Here is a 17,069-nt window from a genome sequence, read left to right on the forward strand (position 1 = left end):
TATGTAAATAATGTACTCATGACTTATGGACATGCTTTTCCATGCGTCGATTATAATCACGCTGCCCGCTTCCTCTGATAGAACACAATGACGTACTATCTTGTTAATAGCACATATGTGTGTGAACTGGACTTTGGGTACATCTCCCTTTTATTGCAACAAAATCCGTAACTTAAGAGCGTTTTTATTTTGATAGAGTATACAAATTTCGCACAGAAACCATTTTTGTGAATGAAATGGCATTGATCATTTTTATGATCAGTGAAAGAGGGGTGGGGGGTCTGGAAGTCCATTCCAGAAGCACCTGTACTTAATGAGTGTGTAATAATGCACTATATTTTCAAAAGAATCGTTATGGTCGAAAATATGATATTCACCAATTGCTACATCGTATAATTCATATGATATTTATTATGGAATTACAGTGCATGTATGCGAACTACCAACGATGTTGTACAGTACTGTAGGGTAGATATTTAATAGAAAAGAAGTAGCTACTGGTTTTATCCGGATATGGAATAAAATATGTATTCAGTTATCTTTTTAAAGAAAAAACAACACATGACCAATCTCTGAAATTCTGGTTTTATTGATTTGTGGTCAAAATATGAATAAACTACAAAATGTGTGTTTCATTTGAATGCATTATATTAGTCAATAACGAAAAAGCAACCAGTGTATAGCATTGACGTGAACAAGTCATGCAAACAGCTGATGTTTTACATCACTGGAGTTACGTTTAACTGCAGAAAAAATCACGAATTCTTTTGAGGAATTTTCATAATAACCTGAAATTAACAAAAACATGTGCTGCAGTACACTGTCCAATGCACAAGGCTCCATTACAGAAACAAATCTTAAATCAAAAGATCAGAATCTTACCGTTTTCACCTCTTGGTACAGCGACATGCTATATTCACCGCTGCAAAAGAGTTATTCAACAAATTGTAGAAAACGTACTATTCATAAGGTCTTATCTATTTCATTTTGTAAAGTGTTTTCTACTCACAGTTCTCGACCTAATCCGGACATTTTGAATCCTCCGAATGGCGCTTGGGGACTTAAGATAAGATAAAGATTCACCCTGAAAAAAAGTAGTTACCATAAAGTCTTACTTTCTTTATATGCTTCTTCAATTTGTATAGATATTACGTAGGCAAAACGAGATCAACAGTCGTACAATGAAGAAAGAAAAAAGCTCAGTCCTCTAACTGAGTAGGAATTACAATTGAATAATCAGTCCTCTAACTGAGTAGGAATTACTATTGATAATTATTCAGACTTCATGAAACAAATAACATGACCTAGTTTCTGGTGTAAAATACGTCTTATATTTCCCATTCTTTGTAGGTTTATATGAAATTACACACTATGTATCGTACCAAACTGTTCCCGCTCGAATGCCCTGTGTAAACATCATGGCGTTCTCAATACTTTTGGTAAAAATGGCAGCACCAAGTCCGTATTGAGAAGAATTCGCGCGTTCTATGGCTTCGTCCAGAGTTTTAAACTTGAAGATCTGTTGGACAGGACCAAAAATCTGCAAAAGATATCATAACTCCCGTACATCAAATGGTATGTTTATAACAAAGTGGTAGACTTCAGAGAAATTTAACACCACCGTTATTAAAAGTTTGCCTCAGCTCTTTAAAAGTAGAAACCAGGCATATATGGAAAATGCGTAAATAGTTACTCATTAACAACCTCCTCTTTCGCAATTCTCATGTTGTCTGTCACTCCGGAGAAAACGGTTGGTTGGATAAAATATCCATCACCTCCGACTGCAGCACCACCGCTCTCAAGCTTAGCACCATCTTTCTTCCCGGACTCAATCATCTCCAAGATCTTTTTGTACTGATCCTCGTCTACCTGAAATACATGTAGATAGCTAAATTTTCGATGTTGGTACTAAGAAGCATTCCAAGGTCTGGTATACAAAATTAGCAAATATCTCAAAACGCGCGATTACTCATCCCCCAGTATCTCCTGTCCCTATCAGTTTTCTCTACATGTGCACGGAACGCATATTCTCATACCTGTGGACCCTGTTTTGTTTTAAGATCAAATGGGTCGCCCGTCATTGATAGCCTCTCCTTTGCCAATTCACGACTTTTGGCTACAAACTGGTCGTATATCTTTTCGTGCACAAACGTTCTACTTCCAGCCATACAGCACTGCCCGGCATTTTCCATTACAGCTTCATGAGCAAATCTGACAGCCATATCAACTATATGTAGAGTTATATGAATTGTATCAAATCATGGTGGAATTGTTCATTTGATTCTCGCTTTAATTCTCACCACTAACTTGAATAATAAGATAGGTGTCTAATTCAATCTTTGATTATCATTGTGATACCCATCTGTTTAAAATTTGTTGATTTCTACACGCATGTATGTCTCCAATCATAATACTTACGATCCGCATCATCCATTATGACGTTGGGGCTTTTCCCTCCGAGTTCCAGAGAAGTTCGTTTGATGTTAGTTGCACCAGAAGCTTGTAGAATGAGCTTACCAACCTGCAGAATTCATCATGCTGACATTATCATTATCAAATTCAACCCGTGTCAGCTGGGGTCAAGTTGATATCAAAAGTTTAATTGTGTATCAATTGAAAATGGCTTCATACATAGAAAAGTGATTTTAACGAACAGTGTTTAATCTCAGAAATACTGATTAATGTTAGTGAGGAAAGTAACTCAATTTTTATGACAAAGCGACGAGTCAAGAACCCTTGCCAAGCAAAGACGTGTAATTATAGTTGAACCTATTCTTATCAATTAAGTCAATTTAAGTGAACCCAGAGTTTTCTAACTCCCAACATAACCATGCAACGACAGAAACACTCTTGAAAGTCGTAGCACGTGTACATTACTGTATCCCCTTTCACCAGTGTATGAAAAGGCTCTGAAAGAATGCGGCGTAGAGTTCTACCTTAGTCGTTTTGTACGACAAAAGAAAATTATACAAACGCTTTTTCAGTGGAACAAACAAGTCAAAGAATGAAATGAACATACCATCATTACATCGAGCTATTTTCAGTTTTTCGTAGCATTCCATGGTATATATTTGAAATACTCCACATCTTCTCGATATTTACATAATACATTCAGTTTCTCCATCGTCAACTTTCCATGTATATGTAGCAATATTTCATTATCACCTGCATATGATGTTTATATCTCTCAACTAATTCGATACGCAAGATCTTGTTCTGCGTATGGTCAGTTTTTAAATCGAGGCAAGCTACCGACAAACAAATTGATGGTACATGTACAGGAGTTTTAACAGTCTTGTTTAAAATCAGCATTCTGCCAATGCTACGATCGATATAACGATCTCGTTTGCCAATACAACCTATCATTGGGTCAAATGCTGTCTGGTGTGTTTCATACTGACTGTTAGACCGTTCTTGGTACACTGATTTTGACTACGGATAACTCCGTTTACCTGATCAAGATAAGGGCTCACGGCGGATGTGATCGTTCGACAGGGGATGCTTACTCCTCCTAGGCACCTGATCCCACCTCCTGTGTGTCCAGGGGTAAGTGTTTGCCCAACTATCTATATTGTATTGCTTACAGGAGTTATGAGATTGATCACTGTTCGTTATCTTCGCCTTATAATCAGACATCCAAAAAATCACTTTTCTTAAGATCACTCTGACTCTAGATACAATGTCTGAAAATGTAAAAAAAAAATATATGCTGAATTTCCTTATTGACAATATCTACCTAGTCCTTAGTAATAAGAAATTTCTGTTTGAATTCCCATAGCCAAGAATTGTGCTCCGTTATTAGCTGACCTGCTTCCTGTGTTCTTATAAGGCAGAATGTATACAAAAACGATTACATGAGAGGGAAACAATTCTTGTTGTCTCCTTCAATTTGACGTTTAGACATATCGACGATGTTTCTCCTATCAAAATACTCCTTTCCATCCATGTGCCTATTCGATATATTCCAGTGCACTCGAAATTAAAGACACTACGGTCTTCCATATCTGCTTCATTTTAGGGTATTACATGTTTGATATTTCATAGAAAATAAGTGTTAATGGCAAACTAGCAATTCAACTTAATGACAAACGGGTAGTTTCATTTTTTTATATTGTCAGTTTTCAATATTTACATATATGGAGCAGTATTCCATATCATTTCATGCTATACATGATCGTGATCTGCATATGATCAATCGAGACAGGCTACAGCCAAATCAGTAAATATTACAGGGGGGGGGGGGGGGTAAAGTCTCGTTTACAATCAACATTTTGCAAAATCCATGGTCGTTTTAATGATCTTCCTTGCAAGTATAACCCGTTAATGGGTCGACTGATCTCTGGAGTGTTTCATAACAATTGTTAAGCCATTCTTTACATATTGATCCTGACTACAGTTGACTTAGTTTCTCTGATCAATATATAGGGCTCACTGCGGGTGTGACCGGTGACCGCTCAACAATGGATGTTCACTCCTCCTAGACATCTGATCGTATCTTTGGTGGTGTTCGTATTTGCCCTCCTCTTAATCTTTCATTCTATTAACAACACTTACTCCTATCATGCTTACTCCTCCTGGACAACTCATCGTACATATTGTACCTCGGATGTGTCCCGTGCTCTATGTGTGCCCAACCCCTAATTTTATACTCTTTATAGAAATTGTGAGACTTATCACTGTTTGTTAGCTTCACCTTATCATTATCTATGGTATTTATTAGACGTAACAATCTTCTTTATATTTCCTTTTTAAGACATTTGTTGGCATCAAGATCCAGTATCCTAGTTTGTTATTTAGATAGTTTAGGGTCTAATTTTAAACTATAAACAATCAGAAATAAACCAGACCTCGGTGGATCCTGTGAAGGCGACTTTGTCCACATCCGGATGCGCTGTCAGAGCCGCACCAGCCGTGGGTCCGTAACCAGGGACAACGTTGACAACACCAGGAGGGAATCCGACCTCTTTACATAGTGCCGCCAAATGTAGTGCTGCCAGGGGAGTTTGTTCCGCCGGTTTTACTACAGCAGTACACCCACACGCCAGGGCGGGTCCCACCTTCCACGTGAACATAGACACGGGGTAGTTCCACTGCAATAAGTCAGCAAATCATTTTAATCAACTACTAAACTGAAGTGCCCAGTGTATATGCACCAATAAAAATGGTTGCCGTCATTCATTTACATACTGAAATTATATGTCAATACTCTTATAGAAATGACTGCACTAATTTGTGTACATATCATATCAGAATAATATGTCTGCACATTTATAGAAATGACGGTCGTAATTTGTTTACATACCGGAAAATATGTCTGCAGATTTATAGAAATGGCTGTCGTTATTGTGTACATACCGGAATAATATGTCCGCACACTCCGACTGGTTCATGTCGCGTGTAGCAAAAATGGTCTCCATCTGAAACCAAACATTTCACAAATGTTAAATTCTACCAATGTCATTGACACATAGCATAAGTTTATCTTGAAAACAAATCTCGTCAGTCTTTACCACATCCTCGTATACTAATGGGGACCTATAATGTTCGTCGGAAAGTAAACATAAATCTACACTCTGGTATGTGACGATGACAATTATCTTCCTTACACTTACCTACAGGGATAGTTTTACCACCGACTTTATCTGCGAATCCCGCGTAATAACGCAAAATCGCTGCAGACCACATTGTTTCATAGAAAGCCTGTAGAAACGGCTTCCCCATCTCTAGCGTGACTATACTCTACAAAAGGAATGGCACCTTAGACATTTTCTCGTTGTAAGTTTTTGGTAAGATAATTGAAGATAATCTAAAAAAAAATCTGAAGGCTATTCTACCGCAATCAACTTTGCGTCTCTTTCATATAGTTCTGCGAGTTTATACAGAAGTCGACCTCTCTGGCTAGCATCCATCCGTCTCCATGGTGACCCTAACTTGAAAGCTTCCTTGGCAGCATTCACGGCCTTGTCTATGTCCTCCTACGAACGTCAAGGTCAATACACAGTAAGAATAAGTTACCAATTAAATGAAAAATACTCTGTTTTTCTTGTTCTGACCTTATCACCCTCGGACACGTCACAAAACGTTTTGCCCGTCACTGGATTTATGGTGGGAAAATGTCTGCCGCTGACGGAATCCACAAACTCATTGTTAATGAATATCTACAAGTACATGTATATCAAAAGAAATATAGAGACCAAACAGAGAAATGCAAGAAAATGTTGTTTTGTCTTGTGTCCGTCTCGTGCGTACTTGTGAACTACATAGGATAAGTTTAGTTACCCTCTTTATCTAACCGCAAAGTTCGGACTCTGATATTTAGGAGCATTTTGAATTTCTAAAAATATCCATTGACCCATGGAGTTATTTCACAACCAAGAATAACGTTACGATCAGCAATATCATACTTCTGTAGAGGCCAGATAGAGGTCAGATAGAATAACTTTACGATCAGCAATAGCATACTTCTTTAGAGGTCAGATAGAGGTCAGATAGAATAAAGTTACGATCAGCAATAGCATACTTCTGTAGAGGTCATATAGAGGTAAGATAGAATAACATTACGATCAGCAACATCATACATCTGTAGAAGTCAGACAGAATGACGTTACGATCAGCAATATCATACTTCTGTAGAGGCCAAATAGAATATCGTTACGATCAGCAATATTATATCTCTGTAGAGGTCAGATAGAGGTCAAATAGAATAACGTTACGATCAGAAATATCATACTTCTGTAGAGGTCAGATAGAGGTCAAATAGAATAACGTTACGATCAGCAATATCATACTTCTGTAGAGGTAAGATAGAATCCAGATAGAATAACATTACGATCAGCAATATCATACTTCTGTAGAGGTCAGATAGAATAACGTTGCGATTAGCAAAGTCATACTTCTGTAGAGGTCAGATAGAATAACGTTACGATCAGCAATATCATACTTCTGTAGAGGTCAGATAGAGAGGTCAGATAGAATAACGTTACGATTAGCAAAGTCATACTTCTGTAGAGGTCAGATAGAATAACGTTACGATCAGCAATATGATATTTCTTTAGAGGCCAGATAGAGGTCAAATAGAATAGCGTTACGATCAGCAATATCATACATCTGTATAGGTCAGATAGAGGTAAGATAAAATAACTTTACGATCAGCAATAGCATACTTCTGTAGAGGTCATATAGAGGTCAGATAGAATAACATTACGATCAGCAATATCATACTTCTGTAGAGGCCAGATAGAATAACGTTACCATCAGCAATATCATACTTCTGTAGAGGCCAGATAGAATAACGTTACCATCAGCAATATTATACTTCTGTAGAGGTCAGATAGAATAACGTTACCATCAGCAATATTATACTTCTGTAGAGGTCAGATAGAGACCAGATAGAATAACATTACGATCAGCAATATCATACTTCTGTAGAGGCCAGATAGAATAACGTTACCATCAGCAATATTATACCTCTGTAGAGGTCATATAGAGGTAAGATAGAATAACATTACGATCAGCAATATCATACTTCTGTAGAAGTCAGATAGAGGTAAGATAGAATAGCGTTACAATCAGTAATATCATACTTCTGTAAAGGTCAGATAGAATAACGTTCCGATCAGCAATATCGTACTTCTGTAGAGGTCAGATAGAGGTCAGATAGAATAGCATTACGATCAACAATATCATACTTCTGTAGAGGTCAGATAGAGGTAAGATAGAATAACATTACGATCAGCAACATCATACTTCTGTAGACGTCAGATAGAGGTCAGATAGAATAACGTTACGATCAGCAATATCATACTTCTGTAGAGGCCAGATAGAATCGGAGTTTTAACTAAAGGAATGTCAATTGAAGAGAAACCACAGGAATCATGGAAGTCAGGAAACATTTAATATTTTTGCAGTATGTATAATCTGGAGATTATTAAACGTGTTTCGTTTTTAATGTTTTGTAGAATTTGTGAGTTTAGCATGATATTCGATATCAAATATTGTATCATCATTAAAACATTGAAGTAAATCAAAATATTAAATTATTTGTCAGAGTAAATCAACGTGTTTGATATATCAAACTATCAATATAATATTGAACTGTTTACTATGAAACATTGTAAATCAAAGCATTACATTTTCTACTATCAATAGCTTTGTTCGTTTTATTATTTAACTTTCCATTTGCTAATTAATCACTCATATTGAGACAACAACAGCAGTAGGTTTTAAGTGTCATGGATGTTGCCCCAGGCCGTAGCTGTGAATGTACTTCAACGAATTAAGTTCAAGGCATGATGTAGATACGATATCGACGATATCCGCAATATCGAAAGGATATCAGTGCAAAATTGACTATTTTGACTATACTGTGTATTGTACTGAGGCTACAGTATAGTCGATATCGTATTGATAGTGAATCATGATTGTTCAGACTTTTGTCTACTTGATATCGACGATATCACAACGATTTCAGATTTAGAATGGTCAGGTTTCCTATTTAGTTGATATATCATATCGATATTGAATCGTTATCGTGTTGACTATCATCTGAATCATGCATGGCACCTTTAGTCTTAGTAATTGAGACACTATTTCCTGTCGAAATCGAAGATATCGTATTAATATCGAATCCTGATCGTGTTGACTATCACTAGCATGCGTGCCACGTTTGGTCTGATATATCCCTTCTTAATCTGTGAATACAATATAAAATTTGATCCTGTATGAAGAGTGATTAAGAAGTTCATTGACTGGTATCATATAATGGAACACTTCTAGTATGCTAGTCCCCAAAATATGGCGCCATCAACTAGGGTACGGCGGTCCCTATGGATATTCCATTTAACTCTAAACTTAACCCTAAACCTAACATTATACCATTATCGTGTATGCAAGGTGGAGATAACGAACAGTGATCAATCAATGTATGAGTCTTGAAAACAGTCTTGTATATGGTGTATTATAACATTGTGAATTGACGATATTGAAACAACATCGTCGATATCGACATCGTACATGTTCATTGAAAAACAGTGTGGTATATGGTAAACAATAACTTTGTCAGATGACGATATCGACACAATAACGTCACACTATTGTCCATATCGTCGATATCGACATCGTATTTGGTCCTTGAAAACAGTCAAATATATGATAGATAGTAAGTTTGTATATTGACGGTATCGACATCATCTGGTCATGCTATCGTCGATATCGACATCGTATTTAGTCTTGGATAAATATGACTTTATTGGGTCTTCAGATTGTTATTCAAATAGCAAATTTAGTAGCGTACAATCAAATTCAGATACACATTTTCCATATGTATTACTTCTAAATATATCAAAATGCTATTTTGATTTATCAAATTGGAAAGATCGCAGACATTGCAAAAAAACCCACAAAGCGTGGTTTTATCTGCAATGTTTGCGACCTTACCTTCATATCCGTTTAACAATCTAAAGAAAGACATTTTTTTTATTTATCTTTACAATTTCTGTCTTTTTAATACAAATAATTTCAAGTACATAAGATATAGATATTATTGACCTGCAAGTTACTTTAGCTTAAAATAACCTAACCTTGATTTGCCTGAATATTTGGTAATAATTTCCTTATCTGAACGATGGCAAGGGGAAATATTCCAAGATGGAAAATCTCTAAACTCTCTAAACCATGGTATAATATTGGTGAACGGTATCTATTCATCTAAATTCAAATATAAAGTTTAAAAATAATAAACCATAAAACATATTTCCAACAGTTTTGCGAATAGGTCATGGAGTTCTTGGAATGCGTATATTAACACGGGGCCGACGACACTAAACATCGGATGGAACTAGATAGAAACAAGATGTAATGACAAGCAATGGATTTCAATAGAAATGAAGCAGAATGCAGTGCATGGATGTGAATATTGATATACCAATCTGATTAAAATCAGACTTCTTAGATCCACGCCTTATACTATGCGTAACGATTGTAGCGATTGTGAGCGTATCTTAGGATCTGATTTTAATTAGATTTATTGATATACATTATATATTTACAATCGAACTTGTTTTCCTTTGTGCAGTGATCAATCTCATAACTCCTATAAGTAATACAAAATAGATAGTAGGGCAAACACGGACCCCTGGACACACCATAGGTGGGATCAGGTGCCTAGGAGGAGTAAGCAACCCCTGTCGACTCTTTTCTCCATAATTGATTCACATAAAGTCCATGTATTATTTTTATAAGGGTAGACATGATATATAGAAAATCTATATTTCTTTAATTTCATCCAACATATCCTTGATGAAAGGTGAAGATAACGAACAGTGATCAATCTCCTCATATTACTGCAGTTGTGCTGACTATTTTTAATATTCATTAAATGCAGAGATTTCATCGTAAAATATGGACTATTCATTTCATTAAAGAATCTGAATTTGCAAAATTATACACAGTGGCTGCAACATTCTTGTTTAAAGTCAGCATCAGTTTGTGCTCATCCTTCTCTACATGGATTCATCCCCTAACTTTCAAGCTTATATTATTTTCGCTCACTACTACTATCGAAAATAGCAGTCATCCAATTTCTTTGCATGAAGGGCCAAGATAAAGAACAGTGATCAGTCGCATATGAAACGAACGGAAAATATAAATTTAAACAAGTGGGTGAGGGGCTGGCCCACTGATCCCCTTTGATTCTACGGACTTGATGGTGCAGGGTTTTCAACAGTCTCGTTTAAAGTCAGAATGTCGCAAATTAAATGGTCTTTACAACGATCTACTTTGCAAATACAACCTATCATTGGGTTAAATGCTGTCTGACGTGTTTCATACTGATTATTAGGCCGTTCTTGGTACAATGAGTTTAACTACGTATAACTCCGTTTACCTTATCAAGATATAGAGTTCGCGAATAGCAGGGTGTGACCGGTCGACAGGGGATGCTTACTCCTCCTGATTCCACCTCTGGTGTGTCAAGGGGTCGGTGTTTGCCCAACTATCTATTTTGTATTGTTTATAGGAGTTATGAGATTGATCACTGTTTCTGATCTTCACCTCTTGTTTAGTGTTTGTAATGTTAATGGATAAATACAATTCGTTTACTTCAAAACTCAAAACACATGGAAACACATTAAGCATTACGCAAACATAATTCACAATGTCACGAATCGAATAAAGCCACTAGCAAAAAATACATCATTTACATGTCATTAAAATACATTTATCTCTAATACGTCCATCTTCCAATATATAAAATGATATGCAACAGAGGTCTATGAGAATTAAAACTGTCATCGTTAATTTCAATGTCTAAAATCAGTGTTAATTTCATTTTTGAAACCTTCATTAATTGATGAAATTTATTATTTCTTGACATTCGTAACACCATAAATCTTTATCAATGACGTAATAACTTATCTGCAAGACACACATATTGATAAATAATCCCCGACACATTAAATAAATATTTAAACACACTGATAATGGTGTTATAAGGATACGGAAAAGTTCATCAGGTGATCTGCACATCGATTAAGTTACTTAAAGTTTGATTGATTCTTCCAAATGTCGAGAGAATACCTTACTCAAACAGAAAGGTGGCACACAGAATAAATCGAATGGGTTATGGGATGAGCACAGACTGGTGCTGACGGTGGTGGATCCAGCATAAACTGCTGCTGACAGTGGTAGATCCAACACAGACTGGTGCTAAAAGTGGTGGATCCAGCATAAACTGCTGCTGACAATGGTGGATCCAACACAGACTGTTGCTGACAGTGGTGGATCCAACACAGACTGTTGCTGACAGTGGTGGATCCAACACAGACTGGTGCTGACAGTGGTGGATCCAACACAGACTGCTGCAGTGGCGGCTAAGGCGCTGGCGTTCTGGACACAACCCTATCCCTCTAACAAATATGATTCATGTCCAAAATCCGTCTTATTTTGTACCAACTCTACAGTGTCATGGATTATCGCATTCGGCACATGCATTTGGGGGCTTTAAGACAGCCCCAAACATACAGCCTTTTACAGCACCCTTGGTCTAAAACTGGTACATACATGATGTTTTCCATTGTAAAAATGAATTCCGTTTTATCTAGTAGTATGAAATAAATATTTGTATCATAAACTTTAAATACTGTCACTGAAAATCGCAAATGAAACTTACGCATCACTGGTTATAATATAATATACACCGGATGAGGTATCATACAGCGCAGCTCACAATATTAGGTGACCGGTCGATTTATCTTTCACTCCTACCCCCATCGATACAATCCCTACTTAACGCTGTATACAAGTTCTTGCCATCATTTACACATCCTAGTTTACTCCCATTTACAATGTACAATCGGTTACAATACCATACTTTATTTGATTTTTTAAGGGTGGGGAGTGGGGGTACAAAACGTGTTTTATATATTATAATTATATTCGACCCACATAAGCGTGCACGTGTTGCGGATACCTTTCTATAATAATCAGATACTTCAGCATTTAGATACAGAGCCCATGCTACTCAGAATATTTCATGAATAAACCTGGTCATTCTCTCTTACCTGAGTATGCAAGTCTTTAGGGTCACGGACGGGTTCTAGTTTGATATCCATGTCCACTTCATACAATGCACACTGTCCGAGAGAAACAGCAAATGATGCAGGCTATACTAGCCAATGACTTATCTGTTGGACTTTGTTAGAACGTACGAACCCCCTGTGTGGTCATAGGACGTAGGTATCTCAATATATCGAAATATAATGTATACACCAAATAACAAAGCATATACAATACAATCAAACTTGTTTTCTAAAAATGATGAGATATTTCATAAATAATTACTAAAAATAATTCATCTAATATCGTTTTTGAGGAAACTTCATTTTGAAATTAAGACAGCTATAGAGAAAGAAGCTTTGAAATGTTTAAAGACATTCGTTTGCTATTACAATATATTTACATGGTTTAATGCTTCTGACACACCCAGAAGTTTGATGAACTTTGTTGTCCTTATCAAAACATTATTTAAAAACATGGATTTGGCTACCCCTATCCGCCGCGTCTGCTCTACTCCTACTATTTCCCAAGAACAAGGGAAAAATCCTCAAAACTCATCTCAGTAACAGAGGATATGATCCTTGCAAGGTACAGTCCGCGAATGATGAGATGTGACGACATGACCGACAGTCCATTCTTCAGTATAAAAAAAACCCCTCAAAATGATAGGGTTCCATTAGGCACTACGTATTGTTCCGCCTTCAAGAACATCAACAGTATCCTGGGAAAACACCTGCCCAGTCTGTATGCCAAAAATGAATGGCTGATGTTTTTAAGGAACCACCGATGACATCCTTCAGACGCCCCAGAAACCTGAAGGACATGATAGTAAGGACTAAACTGGATAACCCTTTACCTAAATGGAGGTTTCAAAACATGCTCAGACCTCAGATGTCAATTATGCAAATATAGCTCACTGAGGCTTTTAGCAGTCCTGTTGCAGGTTGCAGTTATAAAATATTGGGAAACTTTTCCTGTAAAACCAATAACTTCATCCATCCCATCAGTTGCGGTGTCTGTTAGAAGCAGTACGTAGGAGAAACAACAGACCTTCGCAGAGGGTCAACAACCACCGGTCCTCTGTCAGAACCAATAAAGATTTACCAGTAGGTACAAATTTCAATGATAATAATCACCGATGGAAGGACATGACAGTAGTGGTTATTGACCATGACACAAGTTGATCAGATACCGAAAGAATGCAGACGAAAAATTCTGGATGCACAGGTTGAAGTTATTTTAACTGCATGGTACACATATCAACAAATCCACTGACTTCACCAGGATGAATACGGGCTAAACCCTTACTAGATCATGAGCTTCATTTAGGCTTACTCGTCTGATCATGTCCCTAACAGTAGTGCTACGACCATATTTTTTTTTATTCTGTTAACAGATCCCTCCTCCTTTTTGCTATGACCTTCACATAAACAGTTGTTTATGTGTAAAACCCATTTATTAGTTTCCGTGATTCTACAAGATGTTTTTTTTTTATTTTACACATCACCTTAGACATGATCAGTACGGGAATATCTTATGTTGATTCGATTTCCTAGGCTGCTTATTCTCTGTTTTTTAGTTGGTCCACATTATTTATTCATTCATTCTTGTTCTTTTAAAATGTTTGTTTATTTCTTATTATATACTTTATTTTCATAGTATTCGTTTATATACATATATTATTTCTATTATTATTTTTTATTAGTATCCATGATCATTTATTTTTAATGCATAGTTAATATAGAATCTCGCTGGGTACGAGTTAACTTTACTATTCATCCACGTGAGGTGCCAATGGTGACGTCTCCATATGAGTAAAAGATTCTCCATTGTAACGTTAAAAAACACACAATCATTCAATCTAGAACATTCCAACTTTGAAAGTTACAAGTTTATTTGATTAGCAGCTTCCTGTGTGACTTCACCTGACCATAAAAGTAACAACCACTCTCACGACATCAGTCATTCAAACCCAGGAGGTGTATTTAAAGCAATCTATGTATTATATACACAATTACTGTAGTAAAGTATAGATGAAATAAAGATTGATATAGACCATCTTTTGAAATATCCCACCGACAGTTCTTCAACTATAGTCCAGCTGGACATGTCATTACCGGTAATGGCAATATTGATATACTTGAAAACGAGGACCTGAAATCGCTTATTTAAGAAGGTCCTAAATTCCATTGGCGACAGAGTTTCATCTCTGTTGTGATTTCTTTCTAAGATTATGCCAGAAGATGCCTTAAATATGAAAAAGAGCTCTATCAGCATGGATAAAAAGTATAAGAGGAATATCAAAACCCCGTATTAGACAGTGTGTACTGTTCATCCTTCTGTGTTTTTGGAAATTCTTCTTATACTCCAACTTTCCTTGTAAAAGATGAAATTCTTCAGAATTATGCTTCAGTTTTAGAAACGTTTAATATGGGACAAATGAGTATGAGTTACTAAACCTACACTGGATTCCTAAACTTCACGAAACCCTTACATAGATACATTGCCTGGTCCAGTAAGTGTTCTACCAATCCCCCTATCATGCTCCTCACGAAAATATCAACTTATGTGAGGTAGAAACTTCAAACATATTGTTCAACGACATATGCCAGAAGTAGTGTAAATCAAATGTGGTTTCTTCACAAACTTCTAAAGAACTTTTAGTAAATTTGAAATCACAAAACTTTTAAACGACAAGTCAGCAAAATGCCTTCCTTTACAAGATCATTCCTTAAATTAAAGACTTTAACATCTTAGGAAGTTGCTTCCTCAATACAAATGGGAAAAAGGAATATTCATATCTTCAACTACCAATGTCCATTTTCACAGCATATGGTGTTCATGTCTCTCAACTGAGTTCTGTGTATTGTCAATTTGTAAATCGAGCCAGACTACTGACAAACACGTTGATGTGACAGGGGGTTTCAAAAATCAGCATTTCGCCACTTTTACGGTCGTTATAACAATCTACTTTACAATCACAACTTGTCATTGGGTAAATGCTGTTTGACATGTTTCGTACCAAATGAGGCCATTCTTTACACATTGGTTTTGACTACGGATTACTCCGTTTCACTGAACGACATATAGGGCTGATGGTTGGTTTTGTCGTTCCACAGAGGATGCTTATTCCTCCTGGGCACTTGATCATACATCTTAGGTGACCGGGGGTCGGTATCTGCCGTGTTCTTGATTGTTTTTATGAAATCGATCCCTTGTTCATTATCTTCACCTTTTCATCCTACGTTCAGTCAATCAAAATTATTTCGTTAAACACTACTCTGATTCTACGCATAAGTATTCTAAAGTTCATATGAAAAAGACGCTGGAGTGTCTCATTAACAATACCTTCATAGTCTTTGGTGATCAGGTCTTCCACAGGTGTGTTGGAATTCCCATGGACACGAATTGTCAGCTGACCTGCTTTGATATTTTTACGAGGCAGAATTTATTCAAAAGGTTCTACATGACAAGACATTTAGATATATCGCCGGCGTTTTATTTATCAACTTTTAATTACTGGTATGTTATTCATATGTCGATTGATTGTATCTTACTTAACGTCTCGCTCGAGAATATTTAACTCATATGGAGACGTCACTAAGACCGGTGAAGGGCTTCAAATTTAGGCCTATGCTCGGCACTTACGGTCATTGAGCACTGAGGGTTCTTTAACGTGTCACACCTACTGTGACACGGGGCGTCCGTTTTTAAGGTCATCTCCGAGGACCTAATGCCGAACGTTTGGCGATGGAACTGTCACTACCTATTTTAACGACTTAGGTTTGTCGCGGCCGGGATTCGAACCCCGGCCTTCCGCATGCGGGGCGAACGCTCTAACCTCTCAGCCACCGCAGCGGTATATTTTCGATATATCCCAGTAAACTCAAAATAAAAGACAACACAAAGTCTTCGACATCTTTTTCATACTTAGAAATTCTATTGAAAATAGACATTAACGGCAAACTAACAACTAAACATTATACCAACGAGATGCATTCAGCTTCTTCATAGTCAACTTCCAATATTTATGTAGTAGTTTATCTCCCATTATCACCTGTATATGAGGTTATCACCTGTATATGTGGTCTCTCAACTGGATATGCAAGTTAATGTTACAAAGTTTTCAACAGTCTCATTTAAAGTAAGCATTTTGCAAATTCTATGGCCGTTATAACGCCCGTACAAGCTGTTACTGGATCAAATGCTGTCCGACATGTTTTATACCTATTCTTAGGCGTCCTTTACACACCGATTTTGACAACGGATTACTCCGTTTACATCATCGAGATATAGGGCTCACGGCGGGTATATCCGGTCGGCAGGGGATGCTTACTCCTCCTAGGCAGCTGATCCCACCTCTGGTATATACAGGGATCCGTGTTTGCCCAACTCTCTATTTTGTATTGCTTATTGGAGTTATGAGATTGATCACTGTTCGTTATCTTCACCAGTTAGCAATACTCAATTTCGTTGTTATCATCGAATCTCATTATATGTCTGCGAACGTATAATTT

General features: G+C 36.9%; 1 protein-coding gene across 2 annotated transcripts; it reads right to left on the reverse strand.

Moving 5' to 3' along the window:
• Nucleotides 1-573: 573 nt before the first annotated feature.
• Nucleotides 574-12,685, reverse strand: LOC125652321 (aldehyde dehydrogenase 1A1-like). 2 transcript variants are annotated; one of them, XM_048881412.2, is made up of 13 exons: nucleotides 12,558-12,685; nucleotides 6,054-6,158; nucleotides 5,835-5,975; nucleotides 5,613-5,739; nucleotides 5,356-5,417; nucleotides 4,848-5,090; nucleotides 2,419-2,521; nucleotides 2,037-2,227; nucleotides 1,705-1,869; nucleotides 1,383-1,540; nucleotides 1,010-1,084; nucleotides 883-922; nucleotides 574-788 (listed from the first exon to the last, which is right to left on the reverse strand). In XM_048881412.2, exons 1-13 carry the CDS (start codon nucleotides 12,606-12,608, stop codon nucleotides 756-758), a joined length of 1,494 nt encoding a protein of 497 aa, XP_048737369.1. In that variant the 5' UTR covers nucleotides 12,609-12,685; the 3' UTR covers nucleotides 574-755. The 2 variants fall into 2 exon arrangements, with proteins under 2 accessions (XP_048737369.1, XP_048737371.1); XM_048881414.2 differs by lacking the exon at nucleotides 5,835-5,975.
• Between the last annotated feature and the right edge of the window lie 4,384 nt (nucleotides 12,686-17,069).

The sequence above is a fragment of the Ostrea edulis genome, chromosome 5 (genome assembly GCF_947568905.1).
Source record: "Ostrea edulis chromosome 5, xbOstEdul1.1, whole genome shotgun sequence".
Classification (NCBI taxonomy): domain Eukaryota; kingdom Metazoa; phylum Mollusca; class Bivalvia; order Ostreida; family Ostreidae; genus Ostrea; species Ostrea edulis.